The 20,170-nt window shown below is 36.9% G+C and overlaps 1 protein-coding gene across 2 annotated transcripts; it reads right to left on the reverse strand.

Moving 5' to 3' along the window:
- Window positions 1–479: 479 nt before the first annotated feature.
- On the reverse strand, window positions 480–20,000 carry Side-iii (sidestep III). 2 transcript variants are annotated; one of them, XM_072892207.1, is made up of 15 exons: window positions 16,611–20,000; window positions 15,838–16,244; window positions 12,082–12,214; window positions 11,560–11,768; window positions 10,985–11,095; window positions 8,876–9,082; window positions 7,683–7,828; window positions 7,417–7,567; window positions 6,907–7,037; window positions 6,132–6,291; window positions 5,044–5,340; window positions 4,053–4,373; window positions 2,860–3,150; window positions 2,258–2,367; window positions 480–1,128 (listed from the first exon to the last, which is right to left on the reverse strand). In XM_072892207.1, exons 2-15 carry the CDS (start codon window positions 16,019–16,021, stop codon window positions 1,015–1,017), a joined length of 2,565 nt encoding a protein of 854 aa, XP_072748308.1. In that variant the 5' UTR covers window positions 16,022–16,244; window positions 16,611–20,000; the 3' UTR covers window positions 480–1,014. The 2 variants fall into 2 exon arrangements, with proteins under 2 accessions (XP_072748308.1, XP_072748309.1); XM_072892208.1 differs by having other exon boundaries at window positions 15,838–16,268.
- Between the last annotated feature and the right edge of the window lie 170 nt (window positions 20,001–20,170).

Raw genomic sequence — 20,170 nt, forward strand, 5'->3', positions numbered from 1 at the left:
AGAGATTTTATATATTTGAATCTTTTCATATTTGATAAGATTGAAACTTTTTAAAAATAAATTTATTTCTGAAAATCCATATATCTATTTGTAATGTGGATCTGATCTAAAAATCAACTATTTTAGTTTACTAAGTTAAAGAGGAAATCTAGATTATGTGTATTATTGTAACAAGTTATAATAGAAATTATTGTTGAAATGATAGAAAATATATTTGGAACATGTTACGTACACACACACATGAATAATGTACAACGATATATTGTATATATTGTATATTGTATATCATTTATCAAGATAGCAAAAATTAAAATTTAAAAAACAAAAATATAAATATTATTTTGTATAAAAGTATTTGTTATATAAAAATATAACAAATACTAATTTGTTTTTGTTTTAAATATATGCAAAATTGATTTAGAAATGTAAGGATTAAAGCAATATGTTATACATATTGCTTTAATCCTTACATTACAATAGAGCGAGAGAGAAAAGAACAGTTGAAACGGGAGATGATAATGAAATGCTATACAGGCGTTATGAAATGACGAGACGTTTCAAGACTTGACACAAAATATATTAAACTTGGAATAGTACACCACGTGTAGCGTTCGGTTAAATTATGCGACTAGGTCGTGTCGCGACGATTCGCGACTTCTCGTCCCGGTCTCGCGCTGGGTCGACGGGGATCTAAACTCCCAAGGATCTCGGGAGAGATCGTGGCGCGCCACGATATGCTACGATATGCTGATATGTATGTTATCTGCTACGATATCGTCATCGTGATATGTCACACTGGCGCGCGTTAACAAGCGAGACACGAGATTCGTTGACTTTGCGTTGATACCCGCGTGTGTCCAACTGACGCGCGCGATACAATTTTCAGGCTTTCGAAATCGATCGTCCTGTGCTAGTGTAGGGTATTGCATGTGTGTGTCTGTTTGTGTATATTTATATATGTGTGATGTCCGTGTGTGTGTATATTTGCGTCTCAATTCACTTCCGCGATCGAGTTTACACGCAGCTCTCTGGGCCAGGTATGGAATTGGCGATGATGATCTCCTTCATCAGGTTGCGATCGGCCTTAAAGCTGATGGGTTCCCAGGACTTTGCGGAGAATGGATTCAGCTGTCGAGTGAAGAAAAAATATCGAGTGTCTTAATATGTGGCTGATAATTAAAAGAGAATTTAAAACTAGGTATCTACCCTTTCTAGAAAAACATGGAAAATTTGGAATTTTCAGGGATTTCCTTTCTTTCGTATACGTGGAAAAATCGGGGAATTCTCATGGAATTTTTTATTGGAATTTTCAGGGAATATTTTTAAAAATTCTCCCTTTGATAATTATATTGTCTTTTTACTCTTGCAAGCAATCAGCAAATCAAGTGAATTACATATTTTTACATAGTGTAATACATATTTATTGTATCTTTTAATGATTAAAAAATGGTAATACGTTTATTATTTTATAAAAGTTATTTAATTTTTCTCAAGTACATTTGCAAAATGACACTTGAAACTTAAGTAGTTCTGTTCTTCCTTTGTTTTATGAGTTAAAAATCTAATCTTTACAACATTTAAAAATCTCTAAAGAATTCTTTTTACCTTGAATTTTGAACACAAACACCTGGAAAGTCAGGAAGAATTTTCAGGAGATTTTGTAATAAGATTTGAGTAGGCACCTTGATAAAATAATGATAATTATTTTTTGACCTTTCTCTCACTGTTTCAAAGGATCGATATTATTCATAACAGGCTGCGTTACAGTTAAATTGAGATTGGTTAGAGATGGCCGGTTTAATCTGGTTTAATTTATAAGCGATCGATAGAAATTCAATCTACGATAGATTAAGTTTCTAATCTTCCAAATCGGAGTTTGGAATCTCTCAAATTATTGAAACTTCATCTCTTAAAGTGTCAAAGAAAGAAAGAATAGACACGTTTTTTACTTTAATTCTTCTATCGAGATAATTATAGAAAATATTATATAGAGAGGAATAATAAATCGTTAATGGGACAAAAATTGAGATAAAAGTATGTGTCACACACTTGTTACAATAATTTCGAGATAGTCTATAATAATATCTAATATAAGAATTCAAATAAATCTTTTCTGTCCAATTATGATGTGATAGAATGATATTAAATATAATATTTAACGCGAAGAATCAATGTACAGATTAATAGCCATTTATATTATATCTATACCTCAATCTTACTCCTATTTTAATATTATATCATTTCTAAAATAACTTACGCTACATCTATTCGTCTGCAGCCCCTGTTTATGAATATCATAGGGCGCGAATAACGTGTCTGGTCTCACTGGCAAAAACAGCTGTGGCTCACGTTTAATCTTGTCTTGGTCTGAAATATTCACACATTTTTGGTTTAAACATATTATATCATTTTATTAATAATTTCCAAATGATATAAAGAAAATAATTTAACTAAAATGCTTTAAATAAAATTTTGAGAACTGAAATTAAATAGACGGGGTTTTTGAAAAATGCAAGTATCGGTGATCGTGACAAATAGTGAGTTTCTAAAATTAACTTAATGTAATTTTTATTGTCTTTCTATTAAATTAGAACTCGTTTATTTGACAAGAATATCTATCGCAAAGTATCGTCGTGAATCGTTTTAAAATAGCGAGATGAGGAATTTAATTGAATTTTTAAACAATAAAACAGAAATTGTATTATAAGTTTGATTTCTGACACTTGGTAATTTTCTAAAATAGTTCTCTCTCTTTTGTGACGTAATTTTCTTTTTTAGCCGATTTTCCGCGATGGATATTGAATTCGGTGGAATCAAATGAGATCGGGAAAATAAAAATGTTTCCCGACAGTGTATTACCTTGCGGCGACTGTATGATATCCGGCTGATTATTGAGCGCGTAATCGGTGACCTGTTTCAACGTGTACTCGACGAAGTACGTGTGGTCGCCATGGGTCACGTCCAGCATCGAATTGTTCCTCGAGTCCGGCGGCGTGATTATCGGCTGCTTCATGTAGGGCTCGATGTGCACGGGCGACGTGGTGCCGCGACGTCGGTACATCATCAGCATCACCGAGATCACCGTCGCACCGAAGGCCAACAGACAACCGATCAGCAGGAGAATCAACGGAAGCATGCTCACCCCGGTGTCTGTAAGCGAATGTATATTCCGTGTCGCACGATGGATTTGGCACGTTCGTTATATGTCAAAAAACATCTGTTTCTCCACTCGATATATCACGTATATTTTTAATTATATTAATTAAATAAAAATAAATTTTAATTACATTGTATATTTCTAATTACATACGTAATTGTTAAAAAAAAATTGTCATTAAAATACATAATAATTATATTAATTATGCGTGAGCAATAACGAAACCGTGTTAAATCTGTTGCAGAATTGTAAGCTGTGATATGAATAATATCATTCTTTTTTTCTTTTTTGAATTAGGAAAGAAATAAGGAGTACATTTTTAAGTGAACAAATCAATTATTCAAAATATTTTCCTTTTATAAATAGAGCAGAGCTTAATATAAAGGTTTTAATTCAGAATTATTATTCACTTTTATTATTAGATTGAAAGATGCAACTACTCGTTAATTTCGAAGATTGTAAATTGAATTACACAGGATAAAAATTACTATCGATCCTTTTATTCAAAACAACCTTTTGTAGAATATTGTCAATTAGTTTGATCTAATTTCCTTTTTACGAATATAGGATATATTTAAATTTCGCTGTCAAAATGAATCAATTATTTTTCCATTAAAGGAAAACAAAACTGCAAAATAATTTTTTTTTTCCAAATTCGAATAAGATTTGATAATATTAACACACCTATAAAAACGTTCTATTAACGTGCCGTGTTTGGGTGTTGTAAATGGGGTATAGAGAGGTTTTAAAATATACATAAATCTATCTACACATCAAGCGAAAAAAAAAAAGAAAAACCAATAAGAGCCATAGATTAAGAATTTAATTTTGACATCGTGCCGAAAAGCAAACTCTTTTTTTTTGCGTAATAAAAACTTTCTTCAAATTTAATTACCCGTATGCTTCTCCGAATCTCGCAGCATTATATCTTCAAGCAGTGACACTTCGCTGCGGCCTTTGGCGTTCACGGCATACGTCACCAGGTAGAAGTGAGTGGCCGGCAGGAGGTCGGCCACGGCGATCCGGAAGATCGGGAGATCGGCCGACACACTAGACGCATTCACCCGAAGATTACCGGTCAGCACCTCGTAAGCCTCAAGCCGGAACTCCTGGTGGAGTCCGCCATCGTATCCCGGCACGCACTCGACCTCCAGGATTTCCGAGCTCTGATTGAGCGACGCTTTGATGGTGCAATTGTTCAAAGGATTTGGTTTCACTGCACAAACGAGTTTTCGTCACGAAACAATCTTTGCCCGTACGTTGTCTTTTTGTTTGAAACATTTTAATTAAGATTTTAGTTTTGATTAAAAGATTCCGAATTCTTATTGAGAGACGTTAGAAGAAAAAAATCAATGTATGTATGTAAAATATTTTTTTAAAAATTGATTTTCAACGCGAATCAGGTATAAAGTAAAAATAATCGATGTAAAACGTATCGCGATAATTAAAAAATAATACGCTCTGTTGCAAAAAACTAATCTTAAAATAAATATTTTTGAGTTTATAAAATATGTACCGTGTACGAGAAGTCAACTGTACGTATAAGCGAGTCTGATAAAAAAAAAAAAAGAGTTGAATAAATATCAGCATCGAGAGATTCAAATACGAACATCTAAATATTATATGTTTACGTATCATACACGAAAATATATAACATTTAAATATTTTCGGGATATATACATCTCTGTTCGGGATGTAATATATATCTCTGTAAAAGTACAAACGAGACGATCAAAGAGTTTTCATATTTCGATTCCGAGATATAAAAACAAAAAAAAAAAAAAAAAAAAAAAAAAAAGACAAAGAATTAATGAAAAAAAAAAAAAAAATAAAAACTAATATGAAAATTCCAGCTTTCACTTCTTATGACGCGACAAATGTATCACCTGCCGGAATGACTTGATAGATGCAAGGCGCCTCCTGCTTCCCTATCGCGTTCCGACCCCAACAGGTCAGGGCGCCGTAATCCCTTTCGGATTCGGGGGTGTAGACGAGCTCGCTCATGGTGCCGTTGTTACCGTCAAACCTGGCCGGCGCGACTTCGAAGTTCTCGCCGCTGTTGTTGAACTCCCAGACAAAGTCCACCTCGCTGGGGTCGGCGTCGACCTCGCAGCGCACCTTCACAGACTCCTCCAGGGAAGCCCCGATGATCGTTACCTCCTTCAACTTGCAAACCGGCGCGTCTGATCGCGCATAACGAGAGGAAAGAAAAAAGATAGAGTTCACATTCATTCTCGGGGGGGGTGGGACGGGGGTAGGAGGGGGGGGGGAGAGGGGAAAGAGAGAGAGATAAAATTGTCGAAAGACGAAACAATTTCATCTCTGCCATCGATCGGCAGAACTTTGACGACGAGCGGGATTATACCGAGTTTAAACGCCGTTTTATTCGCCCTTAATCGGTAGAATTATGTTGTTCGCCCGTAGGGCTTGGATAGGAGGGTGGAAAATAAATTGGCTTCTAAAATGTAATCCTTCACATCTGACGTCCGCGATATTCCGCTACCGAACACAATTACGCGCAGTTGGCATATTGTGTAACGCGTATTTTGGAGTTTACCGGACGAAACAGCAGGAATAACGTTAAATGTAACTTTTAGCGATATATACGTGAAAAGGTCAAAGGTTCACTTTACCGCAATGATATATCTTTTTTGGCAATCGGACGTATTAATATAATTCACTTTTATTGTATAGATTTCGCTGTTAATTCATGAGATGCAAACGTATGTACTTACATATACATATTTAATACGATAAATAACGCGTATTTAGATATTTAAATATATTTATGTAATTTATATATACGGATAAATTCTCTCTATATTACATAATAAATAGCTTTCTATGTTAAAATCCGATTAATTTGCCTAGAATTGTCGATGTTTAAAACTATACGTCCGCTTTCTTTTTTTTTTTTTTTTTTTTTTTTTCGGAGGATCCACTATTACAAGATCGAACTTGCTTATTTACTTACATTGTACTCTCAGATTCACAATCGGACTTGTCGTTTCTCCGCGATCGTTGCTGGCGAGACACGTGTAATTTCCCGCGTTGTCGCGACCTATACCCTGCAGTACCAGACTCTGGGTGCTCATGATGATACCAGCCGAATAGTTTTGCGTCAGCACGGCGCCCTGTCATTGATGGATTAACGCGTTTAACACGGAGGTTGAAGATACGATAGCGTTTTATACCATATTTCTTCGGTAATAAGAAAAGAGAAGGTGGCAAATCGATATCGTGTAAAATTTTTCGCTCCATACGAACCGTTCTCGCGCAAAAGGGAGAGAAAAGCCCCCGTTTAATAGAATTTTCTTTTCTTTCAAAAACATTCGATATACACTTAGAATTTAGTATGTTACTTTTTATCGAAATCTCGCATTTTTTATAAAAATTGAAAGAGAAACTAAGATAGGAATTTCCCAATTTCTTGTAAATTCTTTTTTTTTTGGAAATCTGACTTTTTTTGAAATCCCAATCAGATCGACTTTATTGAAATAAAAAAAGTTACTAATCAATTTCTTTCTCGCATAATAAAAAATTGTCATATTTTCGAATCGTTATTTTTTGTATTTAATCATTAGAAATTTTTTTTTAAACGTATTAAATACTCGGAATATTTTTTGGTAAAAAAATTAGAATTAATTATATCGAAATTCTAGAAAAAAAGCGCTAAGACTTCATAGAATACTTCAAATTAAATTAGATTAATTAGACTAAATAAATTAGATTAGCTATTGCGGACTTACGTTATGGCGCCAGGTGATTTTGTGATGCTCTGGATTAGCGCGGACTTTGCATTCAAAGTATACATCATCGCCTTCCTTTATGTTCTCCGCGTTTAGGGTGCTGCCCAGATGCAACTGTACCTTAGGTGGAACTGGAGAGAAATTTTCGAGAAGCTTAATATTTTATGTAACATAATCGTATGTAGGTACTTAATGAAATATTTCGGCAGATTGACGGCAACAAAAGTAGCCGCGATGAAATTTTAAACCTGCCGGAACACATAAAGAAAACAAGAGGATATCAATAGAACACGTGATTATATTCGTGTAACAGATTTACGGTCAAGACGGAAATAGCAAAACTTGTTGAATGTCTTTTATACTTGGTTTTTTTTTTTACATCTTTCAATCGATTCTAAATTATTGACTATTTATCGAATTATATTTATTAGAAATGTCAAGCGTGATATTAAATGTGCTTAATTGATGTCGCGATATAATCGTAACTATATTTTTTATCAAGTTTCTTACAGACGACGTTCAGTTTGAAGAAGTCCTCCAAGTACGCGTCCGTCAGAGCAGGATTTTCACCCCGGCACTTGAGGATCTTTCCGTGATCGTCGGGGACGGGTGAGAATATCAGGGTGCTTAAAACCACCGACGCGTTGCCGCTCTCCATCATCTGCCGGCACATTCGATAATTGGAAGTCGGGATAATTTGGAGTCGGTATCGAGGGAAGAAAAGAAAAAAAAAAAAAATCGTACAACGTCGTACTTCAAAGTATCGTTATATCGACCTTGCCATTCCGAAACGTCTCGTTCCCCTCGATCCAGGTGATGCGAGCGCGGGGGTGCGAGCCCGTCGTCTCGCAGGTGATGGAGTAATCCTTTTCCGTCTCCATGATCGTTAATTTCGAGAGTATCTTCACGGTTAACGGTTTTACTAGAATCAGCCGGTGAATCATCCTTATTGTATATATGATATTGCGAATATATACGAATGTTTCTCGTTTCTTTCAAAAATTTTATTATCAATATGTGACCTCGAAATTTAAATTTAATAAGCTTGCAATAATTACCATAGTAATTAATATTTAATATTGCGAATTTTTTCCTTTTTCCAATATTATCCTTTCGACTTCTTGAGTTTTTATATATATTTTTCTTATTAATAGCACAAATGTAATTTTTAATGAAAAAATATTTAAATATAAAATATTTAGCAATCGTTATCTTTAAAGGTCTTTAAAAATATCATTTCTTTATAAATATCACTTTAAAAAATATTTACTTAAAAGGATTGTAAAGAATTTTTATCTCTTAGTTTATTCGTATCTGAGTAAATTAAAGAAGATTAAATATATATTTACATGATTGTTTGTTTAAGCTAAAATTATCCGTATAACAGGTTCATACTCGCTTCTATTTTCAACAAACCTGTCAATAATTTATCGAGTCGATAACATAAATGCGAAAGGATTACTTTTCGCGGTCGAAATTTAACTAATGTGAATTATTAACAGACTGACTGCCACGGCGATTTTGATTAACTTTGCAAAAGCATAATTAGAGATTGTACAACCAATATTACGGCAAATAAATGCCATTTTTGTCAAATATACGCATTATCTCATTTAACTGACAATGAGGTCTTCTTACTCACGGTATATATAATTTTTAAATCCGCAGTTGATTGTGCTTTATTTTAAAATGGATCAACGTGTTAATTTTTCAGCAGCTTTTAATATTTTTATCGCTTAATAAATTTAAAAAAATCAGTTTCCCTCAAGTCTACAAGCTACCGCACGAGGAAACAACCTAAATAAATGTAAATTTTGTACCAAAGTGAGAGAGTAGAAAAATCGACAAATATTCCTACATTTTTAAATCGTTATTACATATCACTGAATAAGTGAGACTGAAAATCATCACTTTGGCGGTGAAAATATTTTCTCTCGGCGGGAAGAGCGAAATGTATAAAGGCACTCACGATAAACGTCAAGGAGCACCGTCTTCTCCAACGGTGGTATTAAATGCGTGTTGGTTGCCCGGCATTTGTACGTCGTGTTGCGGTGCTCCCGTCGCAGCTGCGGCACCGTCAATTTGCTGACGACGATGTTCTGGCTCTCGAACTCCTCCAGTCTGCCGTTCACCTCCTTGCCGTCCACCAGCCAGCTCACCACCGGCGTGGGTTTCCCTTCGCGTCCGCGAATGCACGGAAAGCAACGGAAATTATACGCGGCTAATTAACTCCCTTCTTCCCCATTCTCCCCCCCTCGCCCTCCCCCTCTTTTCGCGCACCGTCGTCGATCAGGCTCGCGTGACAGCAGACAAATCACCGGGGGCCATAATTACCCTTAATACCGGGTGTCTCCGATCGGGCGCGCCCGCGTAATACCCAGTCTGGCCACTTAGTGCAAGCCAGGGCTCGTATTTAATTGCCAACGATAGGCCACTGGTGTATCTCTCCCTTTCTCCCTCTTTCTCTCGCTCTCTCTCTCTGCTTCTTTTTATTTGTTCACGCGATCTCGCAAGAGGATGGGGGTGGGATTTACACCGGAGGTTACGCGTGTAATGGCGGGCCGAGCCGGGTAATTTGTCACACTCTCTCGAGTGCCGAGATTCGTATCTCTGACTAAACATATTAATGAGAAACCTGATTTCTCTCAAGGAGGGATTATGTAACGGATAAAATTTTACAAATAGTGATATAATACGAGAATCGCGCTCGGCGAATTCATTGCTGTTTTTAAAATATGGAGAGATTTGTTTTACCTCTCCTGAAACACCGTATATTTCACCTCCTGTCTCCGCCATTAACGTTAATCGGTCTCGAAAAGAAAAAAGGAATTATGAGAAGAGGAAGATTATAAGGAAACAATTGTTTTACACCGGGGTTTGCGTGCACGAAATTAATTAACTGTAATGCTAATTTCTACCGCCTCTCGGCGAACAAATGTATGAATGAAACACTCAGAGAGACGTGTACAACAACAAAAAACGTAATTTTATCATCCTAAATAACTCGCAGACGGAAATGTAAAAAGTGCAAAGTACGCCTAACTGCAAATTTCTTCCAGATCAAAGACAAAGATACGAGTCAGAATATATATCCCATACAGCACAGATCATTGCAATTACATTGCAGCAACGTTGCAATATTGCAAACTGCAATGAAACATTACAAAAACATTGCAGAGATATAAATCCACAAAATATTAGCACAGTTATTGTTGCAACATAACATAAATATTTCGGAAAAATGTCAAAATCAAAATTCTATAATTATATTTTTTTTAGAGTAAAACGTATAGGAAACATATAAAATATGAAAAAGTTCAATTTAAAATAAATGTTTGCAATAATATATTTATCTAAGAAATATTAATTCATAAATTTACATATAATAAATTATGTATAATTTTATGTAAATTTATAATGTAATATTTTTTAGATAAAAAAATTATTACAAACATTTGAGTTCAACTTTTTTGTATTTTATGCGTCCATATGCTTCTGATATTTATCTATCAGAAAAATATAATTCTTATATGCAACATTAGTCGACGATTGATCAGTAACAATGCACTATTGCAATATTGCTATAATACTTTGTTGCAATCTTCCTAAAGGCGGACATTTTAACGTTGCTGCAATCCCACGGCAATGATGCAGCAACATTTCGCAGTAAATTTGCAATATTGCAATATCGCGGTGAAAGATTGTTGCAATGTGTATATAATCTTTCTGTGCTGTAGGGTAAACTCGGGTAAGATGGCCATAGTTTTTTAAAATACAAAAAATATACTTTTATTTTTGTTATTTTTTTTTAATGTTTGACATATTATCTTCACTGAAACTTAAATTACGTAATATTATCGAAATTAAAAGAAAAATATTTACTAGAAATTTTATATTATCAAAACGGTACAACATAAGCATTAGCCATCTGACCTAACTTTTAAGGAAAAGATGACCATAATATTTATAAACAAATAGTGAAAACGAAAATGTAGCGATTACTGAAAAAATGACAGCCTATGGCCATCTTTTCCGTATGGCCATCATACCCTGATTTGCCCTATGGAATACAACTTACCTCCTCTTACTTCGCAGGACAGGCCGAACTCCACTCCGACCTGAAACGGTCCTGCGACGTTCTCCACCTGCACCCCGGAACTGTCATAGATGAGCAGCTGATGCGGCGGCACTGCGAACAATATCCGCGAATCTAGAGCGCTCGCTTTCCATAATTGACGGATAATGGCCCCGAATAAGTGGCGGTTTCGAGTCTCCGTCTTTTTAAGAACTCGCCAAAGTTAATTTGAAAGTTGCAAAAATGAAATTTCGATTAATTCCCCCGAAAGTTTTCCGAGAGAAGTGGGTTAGAGACCGCGCCGGGCCCTTCAATTAGCGAAACCGCGAGAGACGAGGGGCGAGATTGTTCCGGCAAGTTTAACTTTGCATCCTGGGATGAAAAAGGACCGACGCGTATCGGCCAACGTTAACTGCAGCTAATATTCCGTCCCCCTTCCCCGGCCTCTTTCATCCCTTTCTTGCCACAAGAGAGATCTTCCGACGATCCTGAAGCGTTTTACGCGTTAAGGAGCGCAGTTAATCATACCGGGGCAATGTTATACGGGGTGGTCGTTACGGTAATGAGTTTTCTCTCACCGATCACCGTGAGATTCACTTGGAAGTTCTTGGTCGGCGAGTTCTTGAAGTCTACGCGGCACCTGTAGACCCCCTCGTCGTCCAGCTGAACCGCCTCCAGGGAAAGAGCCGCGGGTTTTGTCACGGTGACGAAGTAAGCCCTGGGCCCAACGGCGGTGCTGTCTGACCAGTTTAGAGCCTTGTTAAAAGCCCGGCCTCGCACGTCAAAACTGAAAAAGAGTCGTAACGACTTGCACATTTATCTCATATAATTTTCACAATTATTTCTGTACCATCGTGATTGAATATTTTAAGAAAGATTGTTCGCTAATCAAGTTATTGATGAAGTTGATTAAAGAAGAGACCATAAAATATAAAGATATGACTGATTAAAAATGTGTAATAATGTAATTTTAAATAATGTCTTTTTTCAATCTTGTAAATAATTCTGTGGATCATCGATTACATCGATTCCTAGATACAGATAGGGTTTTTTCTTCATGCTTGTCTTTAATACATAATATACCGTAAGATAATGCTTGCCTGTAAATGGGTTTCACCGCATAATCACGGAACCAAAGTACCATGTAGACGCGATCTTCTCGCGTGGACGGTTCAATGTCGCAAGGCAAAGTGGCGGTACGACCAAGTACGGCGCTGACCTTAGACGTGGACACTGAGAAGGTGAAAGAAAGACGATTAATACCAATAAAGTGGTTGTCGACGAATGATTCTTACTGATTATGTTTAAATTCAACTGGCAGAAGATCGATTAGACCGATAGATAACCGAGTCTATATCTGTCAAAAAGGTTGCATTTTATAAGTTTTATTTTATTTATTAGATACACGCTTTTTTTTTTTTTTTTACTCAGGTTTTTGCAAAGTTGACTGAACTTTAGCGTTTAAATTAAAATCAATTACAGGCGAAAGAATTTCCTTCGCAATAGACGATAATTAGTGGTCTAAAATATTTTCTGTTCCATGAATAAATTTTTTAAAAAATTATATATTGAATTAAGTAGTTTAAGTGTTGATTTAAAGAGTTATAAAGTCTCGGTCTCTCTGATTTCTTTGGAATTTGCTGTAAACAACAATGCGACTTTTAGTACTTTCATGGCTAAATCTCATTAACGTCAACACGCTTTGAATAATTTTACTTACAATACCTCCTCTTTTCTTGGAGCGAAAAAGCTAACATTAAAGGTTGCTTAATAATTGAGTTAATAATTTTAACAAATGCGCAAAGCTACTACAATGATAATAAGCTCCACTACAATAATAAGCTAATATATAATATAGTTTTAAACTTTAATGCAATTTTAAAGGATATTTACATTTAATAACTTGTGACATTTTGTGAATTATTAATTATATAGTTAATAAGTTAAATGAGCTGTATAGCTGGCTTTCATGTTATAAAAGAACTTGGAAAGTTTTATTAAATTAGTAAAAAATATTATATAAGCAAAATTATTCAGACAAATACACACAAATTATTTCAGCAAACGGGAGAGATTTAGCGAAAAAAAAAAAAAAAAAAATTGAGATTAAATCTGTCCTTTAGACTATTTGTCGCAATTTTAATTACGTTCAAGTAATATTATCGAGGTTTATTTTTGAACGAATAATATCATTTCGCAAAATAAAGTCGCGTCAAGAATGTGCAGATATTTTAAGGGAGACGTTTCTCTCTCTCTCTTATTCTCTCTCTCCAATTTAACATTCCGTTTGAGCGCGAGAAAGAGTCCCGTCTCGCGATATAAAAAGAAAGCCGCTTTGCTTTCTTTGCTTCGAATAAAGCGACGGGAAAGCAGCTTGAAAAATATCACTAATGAAGTTCGTTTTCGCGCATAATGGAGAATTTCCGCCCGGCGCAGCGCGAAATATAATTACGCTGTGTAACATTTCTTTGAGCAGGTTTCACGCTCTAAGTGATTTCCGGTCCGATCGCGCAACAAGCTGCGTCTGATTTCCCGTTTTCCGATACGCCGCAATTTTCATCAATCGAACGACGTCTGTAACACGAATACGAACTCTTCCGGCAGGATATCGTTTTCACGTTTGTTTGTGACGCTTCGATGAAAAATGTACATGCTCTACGAGCCATTTATCTTTTTTTTTTTAGCATCTTTCTCTCGTATCAGCGCGATTATTATCTGTTCCATCTATTTAAACGCCGTGCCATTTTTTATACCGAAGGTATTTCAAAGATATAAATGGGAACTGACAACGTACGAATGTAAATGGAAATAACTTCGAATGAGACTTTAGGACGAAAAATAAAAAAAATACTTGAATAATTATGAGGGGAAAAAAAAATGTAACTGAAAACATATTTATATAAATATTTAAAAATATTTTATACAAATCGCTATATATAAGAGGCCAGATTATAAATTCAAAAGTTATGAAAGCTCCATACTTTTGATCAAGTCTACGTACCATTAACAAGAACTTATTTATTATTCTATAACATTTTTTAAGGGTGCGTTCAACTTTGGCTGTTACATATTTTGGATGTTTCGGAGTTTTATATTTTAAAAATACCTTAACTTAGTAAATATCGATTCTAACAGTTTTCAATCTCATGACTTTGTCAGCTTTCCACTTTTCAATATGCATTTATGAAATACATATTGGGTTCTATTTTGCGTATAAAAGCTCTATTCATATAGAATTTACTGAATATACTGAATATGCTGAATATGCACAGCAATCGGAGCTACTGGCTATTACTAAAATTAAGACTGATATAACTTTATTAAGTCTCTTTCTTTGTTAATATTGTATGACTATAATTTAAAAGATGCAAGAATCATTAAGCTTGGCTTTAACTGTTTTTTGCTCGTTTTTTTACTACTTTTGCAGAAAGATGAAAGAAAGATATTTTTATTCAATTTTATTCAATTTGTCCCTCCTTTTTTAATAATTGAAATCAAATGCATTCTTCTAAATAATCATCTGCATTTATCTTTTGTATATAACATATTCTTCTCTTTTTATTATATTTTTACATAAAATGTGATACCCAAGAATATGTCTCCCAAAATCAATAAATGAGTTTTTTAATGACATATTTCTCGGTTAATCGACGGTATTTCGTCAACAAAAATATCGAAACATCGATAGTTTTCGAGTAATTAGCGATTGGACAACTTCTCGCGAACTAAACTTTAGATATCTTCAATTTCAGAAATGAAATTCTATTAAGATAGAAGTCCGTTAAGAATTAACTGATAAACATTGTTTCGTTACAAAGTAAATAAGTATATTTATCATTTGACTTTATAAGCTTTTACCTTAACGGAACTTACTTTAGGACTTTACTTTAACAGAATTTCAACTCAAGCCTCTCGCATTGCAGAAATACTCTAGCAATTGTCATTTTCGATCCCGTCAAGAATGGTGAGTCACTCGAATTCCTTTGAGACATAACGTCGGAAAAAATTGAAAATCTATGATTGAAAGGATAAAGAGTCACAGCGTGATTTTGGGAGAGACACAGTACACAGAAAAAAAGAATATTCTTATTTTGACAATATCTTTAGCTTCAAAATGAAAATCTTGAAATGAGATTATATTGCGTTAAACGAAAATTTGCTTCAAGATACTTTTTTATAATTCACTCAAGAAAAATATATTCTTGCTATTTAAGAATAATTTTCTAGAATGGAGAAGAAAAAATGTTGGATAGAAAATAACACACACTCAAAAGAATATTTTACTAATGTAAATAAATTTCTAGATGTCTCAATTAAAATTTATTGCAGCAATATTCTAGCAATACCTCTAGAAAATTAAAATCCCATTGCTAAATATTAATCACAAATATAATTATCTTTAACAATAGGCCTTAAAGATGAGCACTGAAAAATTTTCCGTCTAAATTACACTAATAGTACATATAATAAATTCTGTCTCTGTCATTTAAATTGATCAAGTACAGAACACATGCAGTATCCATTTATCTGTTTCAGTTAATTTTTTTACACATAGAAAATTTTGGTTGAAGTTGCAAGATCATTTTTTTGAGTGCATGTTCAAATCAAAGATTATAATTTTTTTAGAGTCAAAATAATTATTGTATTCTTGAGATGACAATAATTATAGTATTGAAATAAGACTATAATATTGTTGAAATTGAAGATTTCCCAATTTATAATCTTTTAAGAAGATTATTATAAACTTTTTACTTCACATGTAAATTTTGATTTGACACTTACTTTTTTTTTTGCGCATATTCAAGCGAAACGGTTAATCCCCGGATCGGAGATTTAGTGTCAGAGAATTCACCTACCTAGGTCATCGTCCTTATCCCAGTTGCCGCTGGCATTCACGTAGACGACCACCGCGAATATGTATCCGCTAATCACGAGTCTCACCGCAATCTCGGCCAGCGTCCCGAGTGCCATCCCACGTAAGGGATGCGACACCTTAGCCGGACACCTCGCTGGCGCACCGCTTAAATCCGTCGTCCGCATGATAGCAGCCCGCGGGCACGCTGTCCTCTTATTGTCATTCCACGACCGAGAAGAGCCCGTCTCGCCCCGTCTCCGGCCGCTCGTCCCGATCTTGCGTGCGGGACGAACACGCGGGGTACGCTCACCTACTCGAGCGCCAATTCTTCAAGTTCGAGCGCCCGTCGTCGGAGCACATCGAAAATACCTGGATGACAAATCTTCGCTTCTTTCTCACCTTCTCTATCTGTTACATCGTATTCACTGTCAACTTAGTGCCAAAGGTTTGTCATAATTATCTTCCTCTATTTTACATTATTTTTTAGATTTTGGTATATTAATTTATATATACTTTTTTATATACTGGTATATAAATTATATATACATGTTACATTAGATTAGAATTTTGCATCAATAAATTAGTGCAATATTAGACAATAATATATCTTTGTGCTATCACTTTTGATTAATAATTAAGATTTGAGTTTGCAAATTACTTTAAAAATGTAAAAAAAATATAAAAGTGCATTTTCTAATTAAAATTGCTAACTAAACTTGATACAAGAGGAGGAATAATAACAATTTTTATCTTGACAGATTTATGGACACAAACCTTCTTCACCAATTTGATGTTAATATTGTCTCGTTACTGCCACTATATATTTTGTCCAGTCTCGAATCGATCAGTTGCTAAAATATATCGTTGTTTGCGATTATGTCACGGTATCAAGTTCAACAGCGGCTCATGTTTTCACGTGATTGCCTTCGATTATCCTCTCTTGGCGTTATTGTCCTCAGTCACGTTGTTACACAGAATTGAGCCCTTTTTTTCCCTCCCTCTCGTCGCATGCTTCCTTATCGTTATTTCCTTATCATTATTTTTCACCAATTCGTCGCGTTTTCCTTCGCAAACTATAGCTTTTATGTCGCGCCCCAATTCGTCGCGTTTTCCTCGCAATTTTTCTCTCTGCCTTCGCCGTGATTTGTTATCGTTCGGTTATCGTTGTCGATTACATCCCGGTATTCGTCCAGAAAGATGCATGGAGGTTGAGATTACTCACTGTTGCGTTTCAAATTGACGTGCGCCGCGGCTCAAATAAAGATGGACATTGCAAAAACATCCGACCTGTATCGAAATTCCGTCGATATTTCCCCTGCGACGATATGTGATTGATTATTACAAATTTCTTGCAATATCGTTAACGCACACATTCGCGTGTTATTATCGTTTCCACCGTTAATAGAAATACACGCTTCGTCGAGATTATTTTTTTTTTTTTTTTTTTTTTTTTTTTTTCGTGATTGTGATACACAATTCTATAAAGACATCGTAGGTTATATGTACGTGTGTGTGTGTGTGTGTGTGTGTGTGTGTGTGTATGTGTATATATACAGCAAAAGATCTTTTTAACGAAACGAGTTCCTTTCAGTAGTGCAGCTTGGCTGGGGCCGGCCGGCTCGCCTGATCAAGCGCCGAGCCTCTTCCACTGGCTGCACACGATTCTAATTTCGATCCACTCTACTTATATCCCGTCTCTCCCCGAAATCATTTGCGTTATTGTCGTATATATAACGTCTTGGTTTGCACGTCTGAAAAGGGATCGCCTTCGAGGGATCAGCAACGAGAGGAATTAGTCGAATCGCGTTTCGAGTCAAGGGGACTATCGACGGCCGTTAATCACAATTTCCTGGATTAATCGTTGTTTTCTTTTTTTTTTTCTTATTTTTTCTTTTTCTCGCACGCTGAAAGGCGTTCCCCACAGGTTGATCCACTGGTATATCCCTTTTTATTATCTTCGTTATGTTTATTAATTTGCTGTAATGATCACTCGCGCAAGGTTGATGTGGAGGAGCGGTATTTCGATGAAATTATTTCAAAAACGTCGCTCGAATCGTTTGAATCACTATATTTACGCCCAAGTTACTTGGCTACAATTATATTTAGCCGGTTCTATAAGCAGCTGAAACTTCTTAACACTTGCAAAACAATTCGGCGCTTCGAGCACTCGGTGAGAAGATTCCAATTCTCTATCTCTCTCCGTTCCCTCGATTAATCAAAGGGGAAAGTCTTATTGTCATTCCGTCCGAGATCAGACAGCCACTTCCTCCACTTCCAGCCGAACGGCGAGGGGGATGAAGGCAGGCAAAAGGACGGCCCGGCAGGGGATGCTTCGTGGTCTGATCGTCTCGCGAGCGTTCGAGAGGAGTGATTTCACCGCGACGGTATTCTCCAACGATTTTCCACCCCTAAAGGCCTTCCATCCCTTCTCTTTCTCTCTCACCCTCCCTCTCCCTCTCTCTCTCTCTCTCTCTCTCTCTCTCTCTCTCTTTCTCTCACTCCCTCTTACCTCGAAGGTAGACGGCCTCCTCCCACCGTTAACCCCACGGCGATGTCCTCCGGCTAGGATCCTCTTGAGGAGGAGACGAGGAGGGCGACGAAAAAGGAACACGCTCTTGCCCGTAATAGTACGAGGATCTCGAGAAGTCGTTCGGCAGGCTTCCCTAATGTTTCTTAATTACCCGCGTTCATTAATCACCCGGTCTTTTGATGTCCGTTGAATTTCTTTCCTCGCCTTTCCTCGTGTAATTCGCGAGGAAGCGCACCTCGAAAGCACACCTAAAAGCACTCGTCGAAGCTCGCACCTGAAATGGCGCAACGCGTTTTGACGAGAGAGAGAGAGAGGCCACCCGCGCCTTTCTCTGCGGGGATTATCGTCCCTCCGGGGGTTACTACCCCTTTGGGTATAGGTTTAGGGCCGCCGTTAGGTGATTCGACAATGGCGATGACAGATCGGTCGGAGAGAGACGTGCACTTCGATACTCGCGCGGCGACTTGCGTTATTATATCCTGGTGGTCCTCAATTTCCGCCGTGATCAATCATCTCTCGTATCATTTCGAGGACTTTCGCGGAAAAGACACTGTCGGGGACATATATAAAATGTATAAGGTGCGCGTATATGTATATATATGAAAAAACTCTACGAGATATAAAACACACGTAAAAACGGCAAAATACTCGAAAGTGACGGACGAGTTTATGAAAAATTTACTCTTGTATAAATCTGACTTTATTTTTCAACAGCGGCAAATGCGTTTCGCTCTTCAATGATGCGAATTGTTTCACTTTTTGACAGAGAGTAAAAATTTCCGCGCGGTAAATATGAGCAGCTACAACAACGGTGGTTGTTCTCTCCTCTCGCTTCCGCGTTTGATCTTTACCCTCTCGTTCGATTCTCTCTCTCTCTCTCTCTCGCTCTCTCTCGCTCTCTCTTGCTCCCTTTTAAAAAAACTTTTAAAAGATATTTAGAATCGATTGGTTCAGTTTTTCAGCCTTTTTAACAGTGTTAATCGTTTTGCTTAACAAGCGTAATTGATAGCTCAATGATTTTTTTCGCAGGAAATACAAACAGCCAATCATTCGCATGTTTCCGAAAATTTCCAATCTTCTCTCCCCCTTCTCTCAATTGCTCTTCAATTCGTATATTAAAGCACCGATTTCTATTACACACGCACCCGTTGCCAGCCACCAGAATTATCGGACGCTGAATTTCAACGTTCCTCGTCGATTTGATCGTTTCTCACAATGATATTTTCCAAGGAAAATTTCGCACAACTCTTTTTCACAGAATCGAGGGAGTCTGGCTCATCTTCGATTCCCGAGAGCCGGCAAAATCCACGGCCGAATCTCCCACGATTACCGTCCTCTCGACGAGACCGGCGCGAGCGAAAGCCTCTCGCTTCTCGAGCCCTCGCGCTTCTTCCGGATTTTCCGCACCATACGACGTTCACGACGACGAAATTCTCGATGTTGTCGCGACGCGTGCTGTCGCGTGCGCGCTTCCTCGTCGCGCGGACACGCCGCTATAATCGCCGTCGCGGGTGAGAGAGGACGACGACGACGACGACGACGACGACGACGACGACGCGGGGCCGCCGATCGATTCGCGCGAGTCAGTCCGATCCGGCCGCCTCGCGTTTCGACGCGTTTCGATGCCCGCGCGATGTACAACCCCGTACGGAGGCGGTGAAGTTGGCGGAGGTGGTGGAGAACGTACTGTTGCGCAGGGCTGTCCGTCAAGGGGGTGCACGACGATGGTCCGCAGGGTGTCCCGAAATGCGACGAGAAAATGTAGCCCTATTATAAGATATTTCAGATAAATTTTTTATTCTTC

Source organism: Anoplolepis gracilipes, chromosome 5 (assembly GCF_047496725.1).
Source record: "Anoplolepis gracilipes chromosome 5, ASM4749672v1, whole genome shotgun sequence".
NCBI lineage: Eukaryota > Metazoa > Arthropoda > Insecta > Hymenoptera > Formicidae > Anoplolepis > Anoplolepis gracilipes.

Excerpts from the sequence above, each read along its gene's own strand:
- Side-iii (XM_072892207.1), bottom strand. The coding sequence starts at position 16,021 with ATGCGGACGACGGATTTAAGCGGTGCGCCAGCGAGGTGTCCGGCTAAG. Across the intron at positions 12,215-15,837 it reads GGATAAGGACGATGACCTAG|TGTCCACGTCTAAGGTCAGC; the intron begins GTAGGTGAATTC and ends TCACCTTCTCAG. Across the intron at positions 6,292-6,906 it reads AAATCACCTGGCGCCATAAC|GGCGCCGTGCTGACGCAAAA; the intron begins GTAAGTCCGCAA and ends CATCAATGACAG.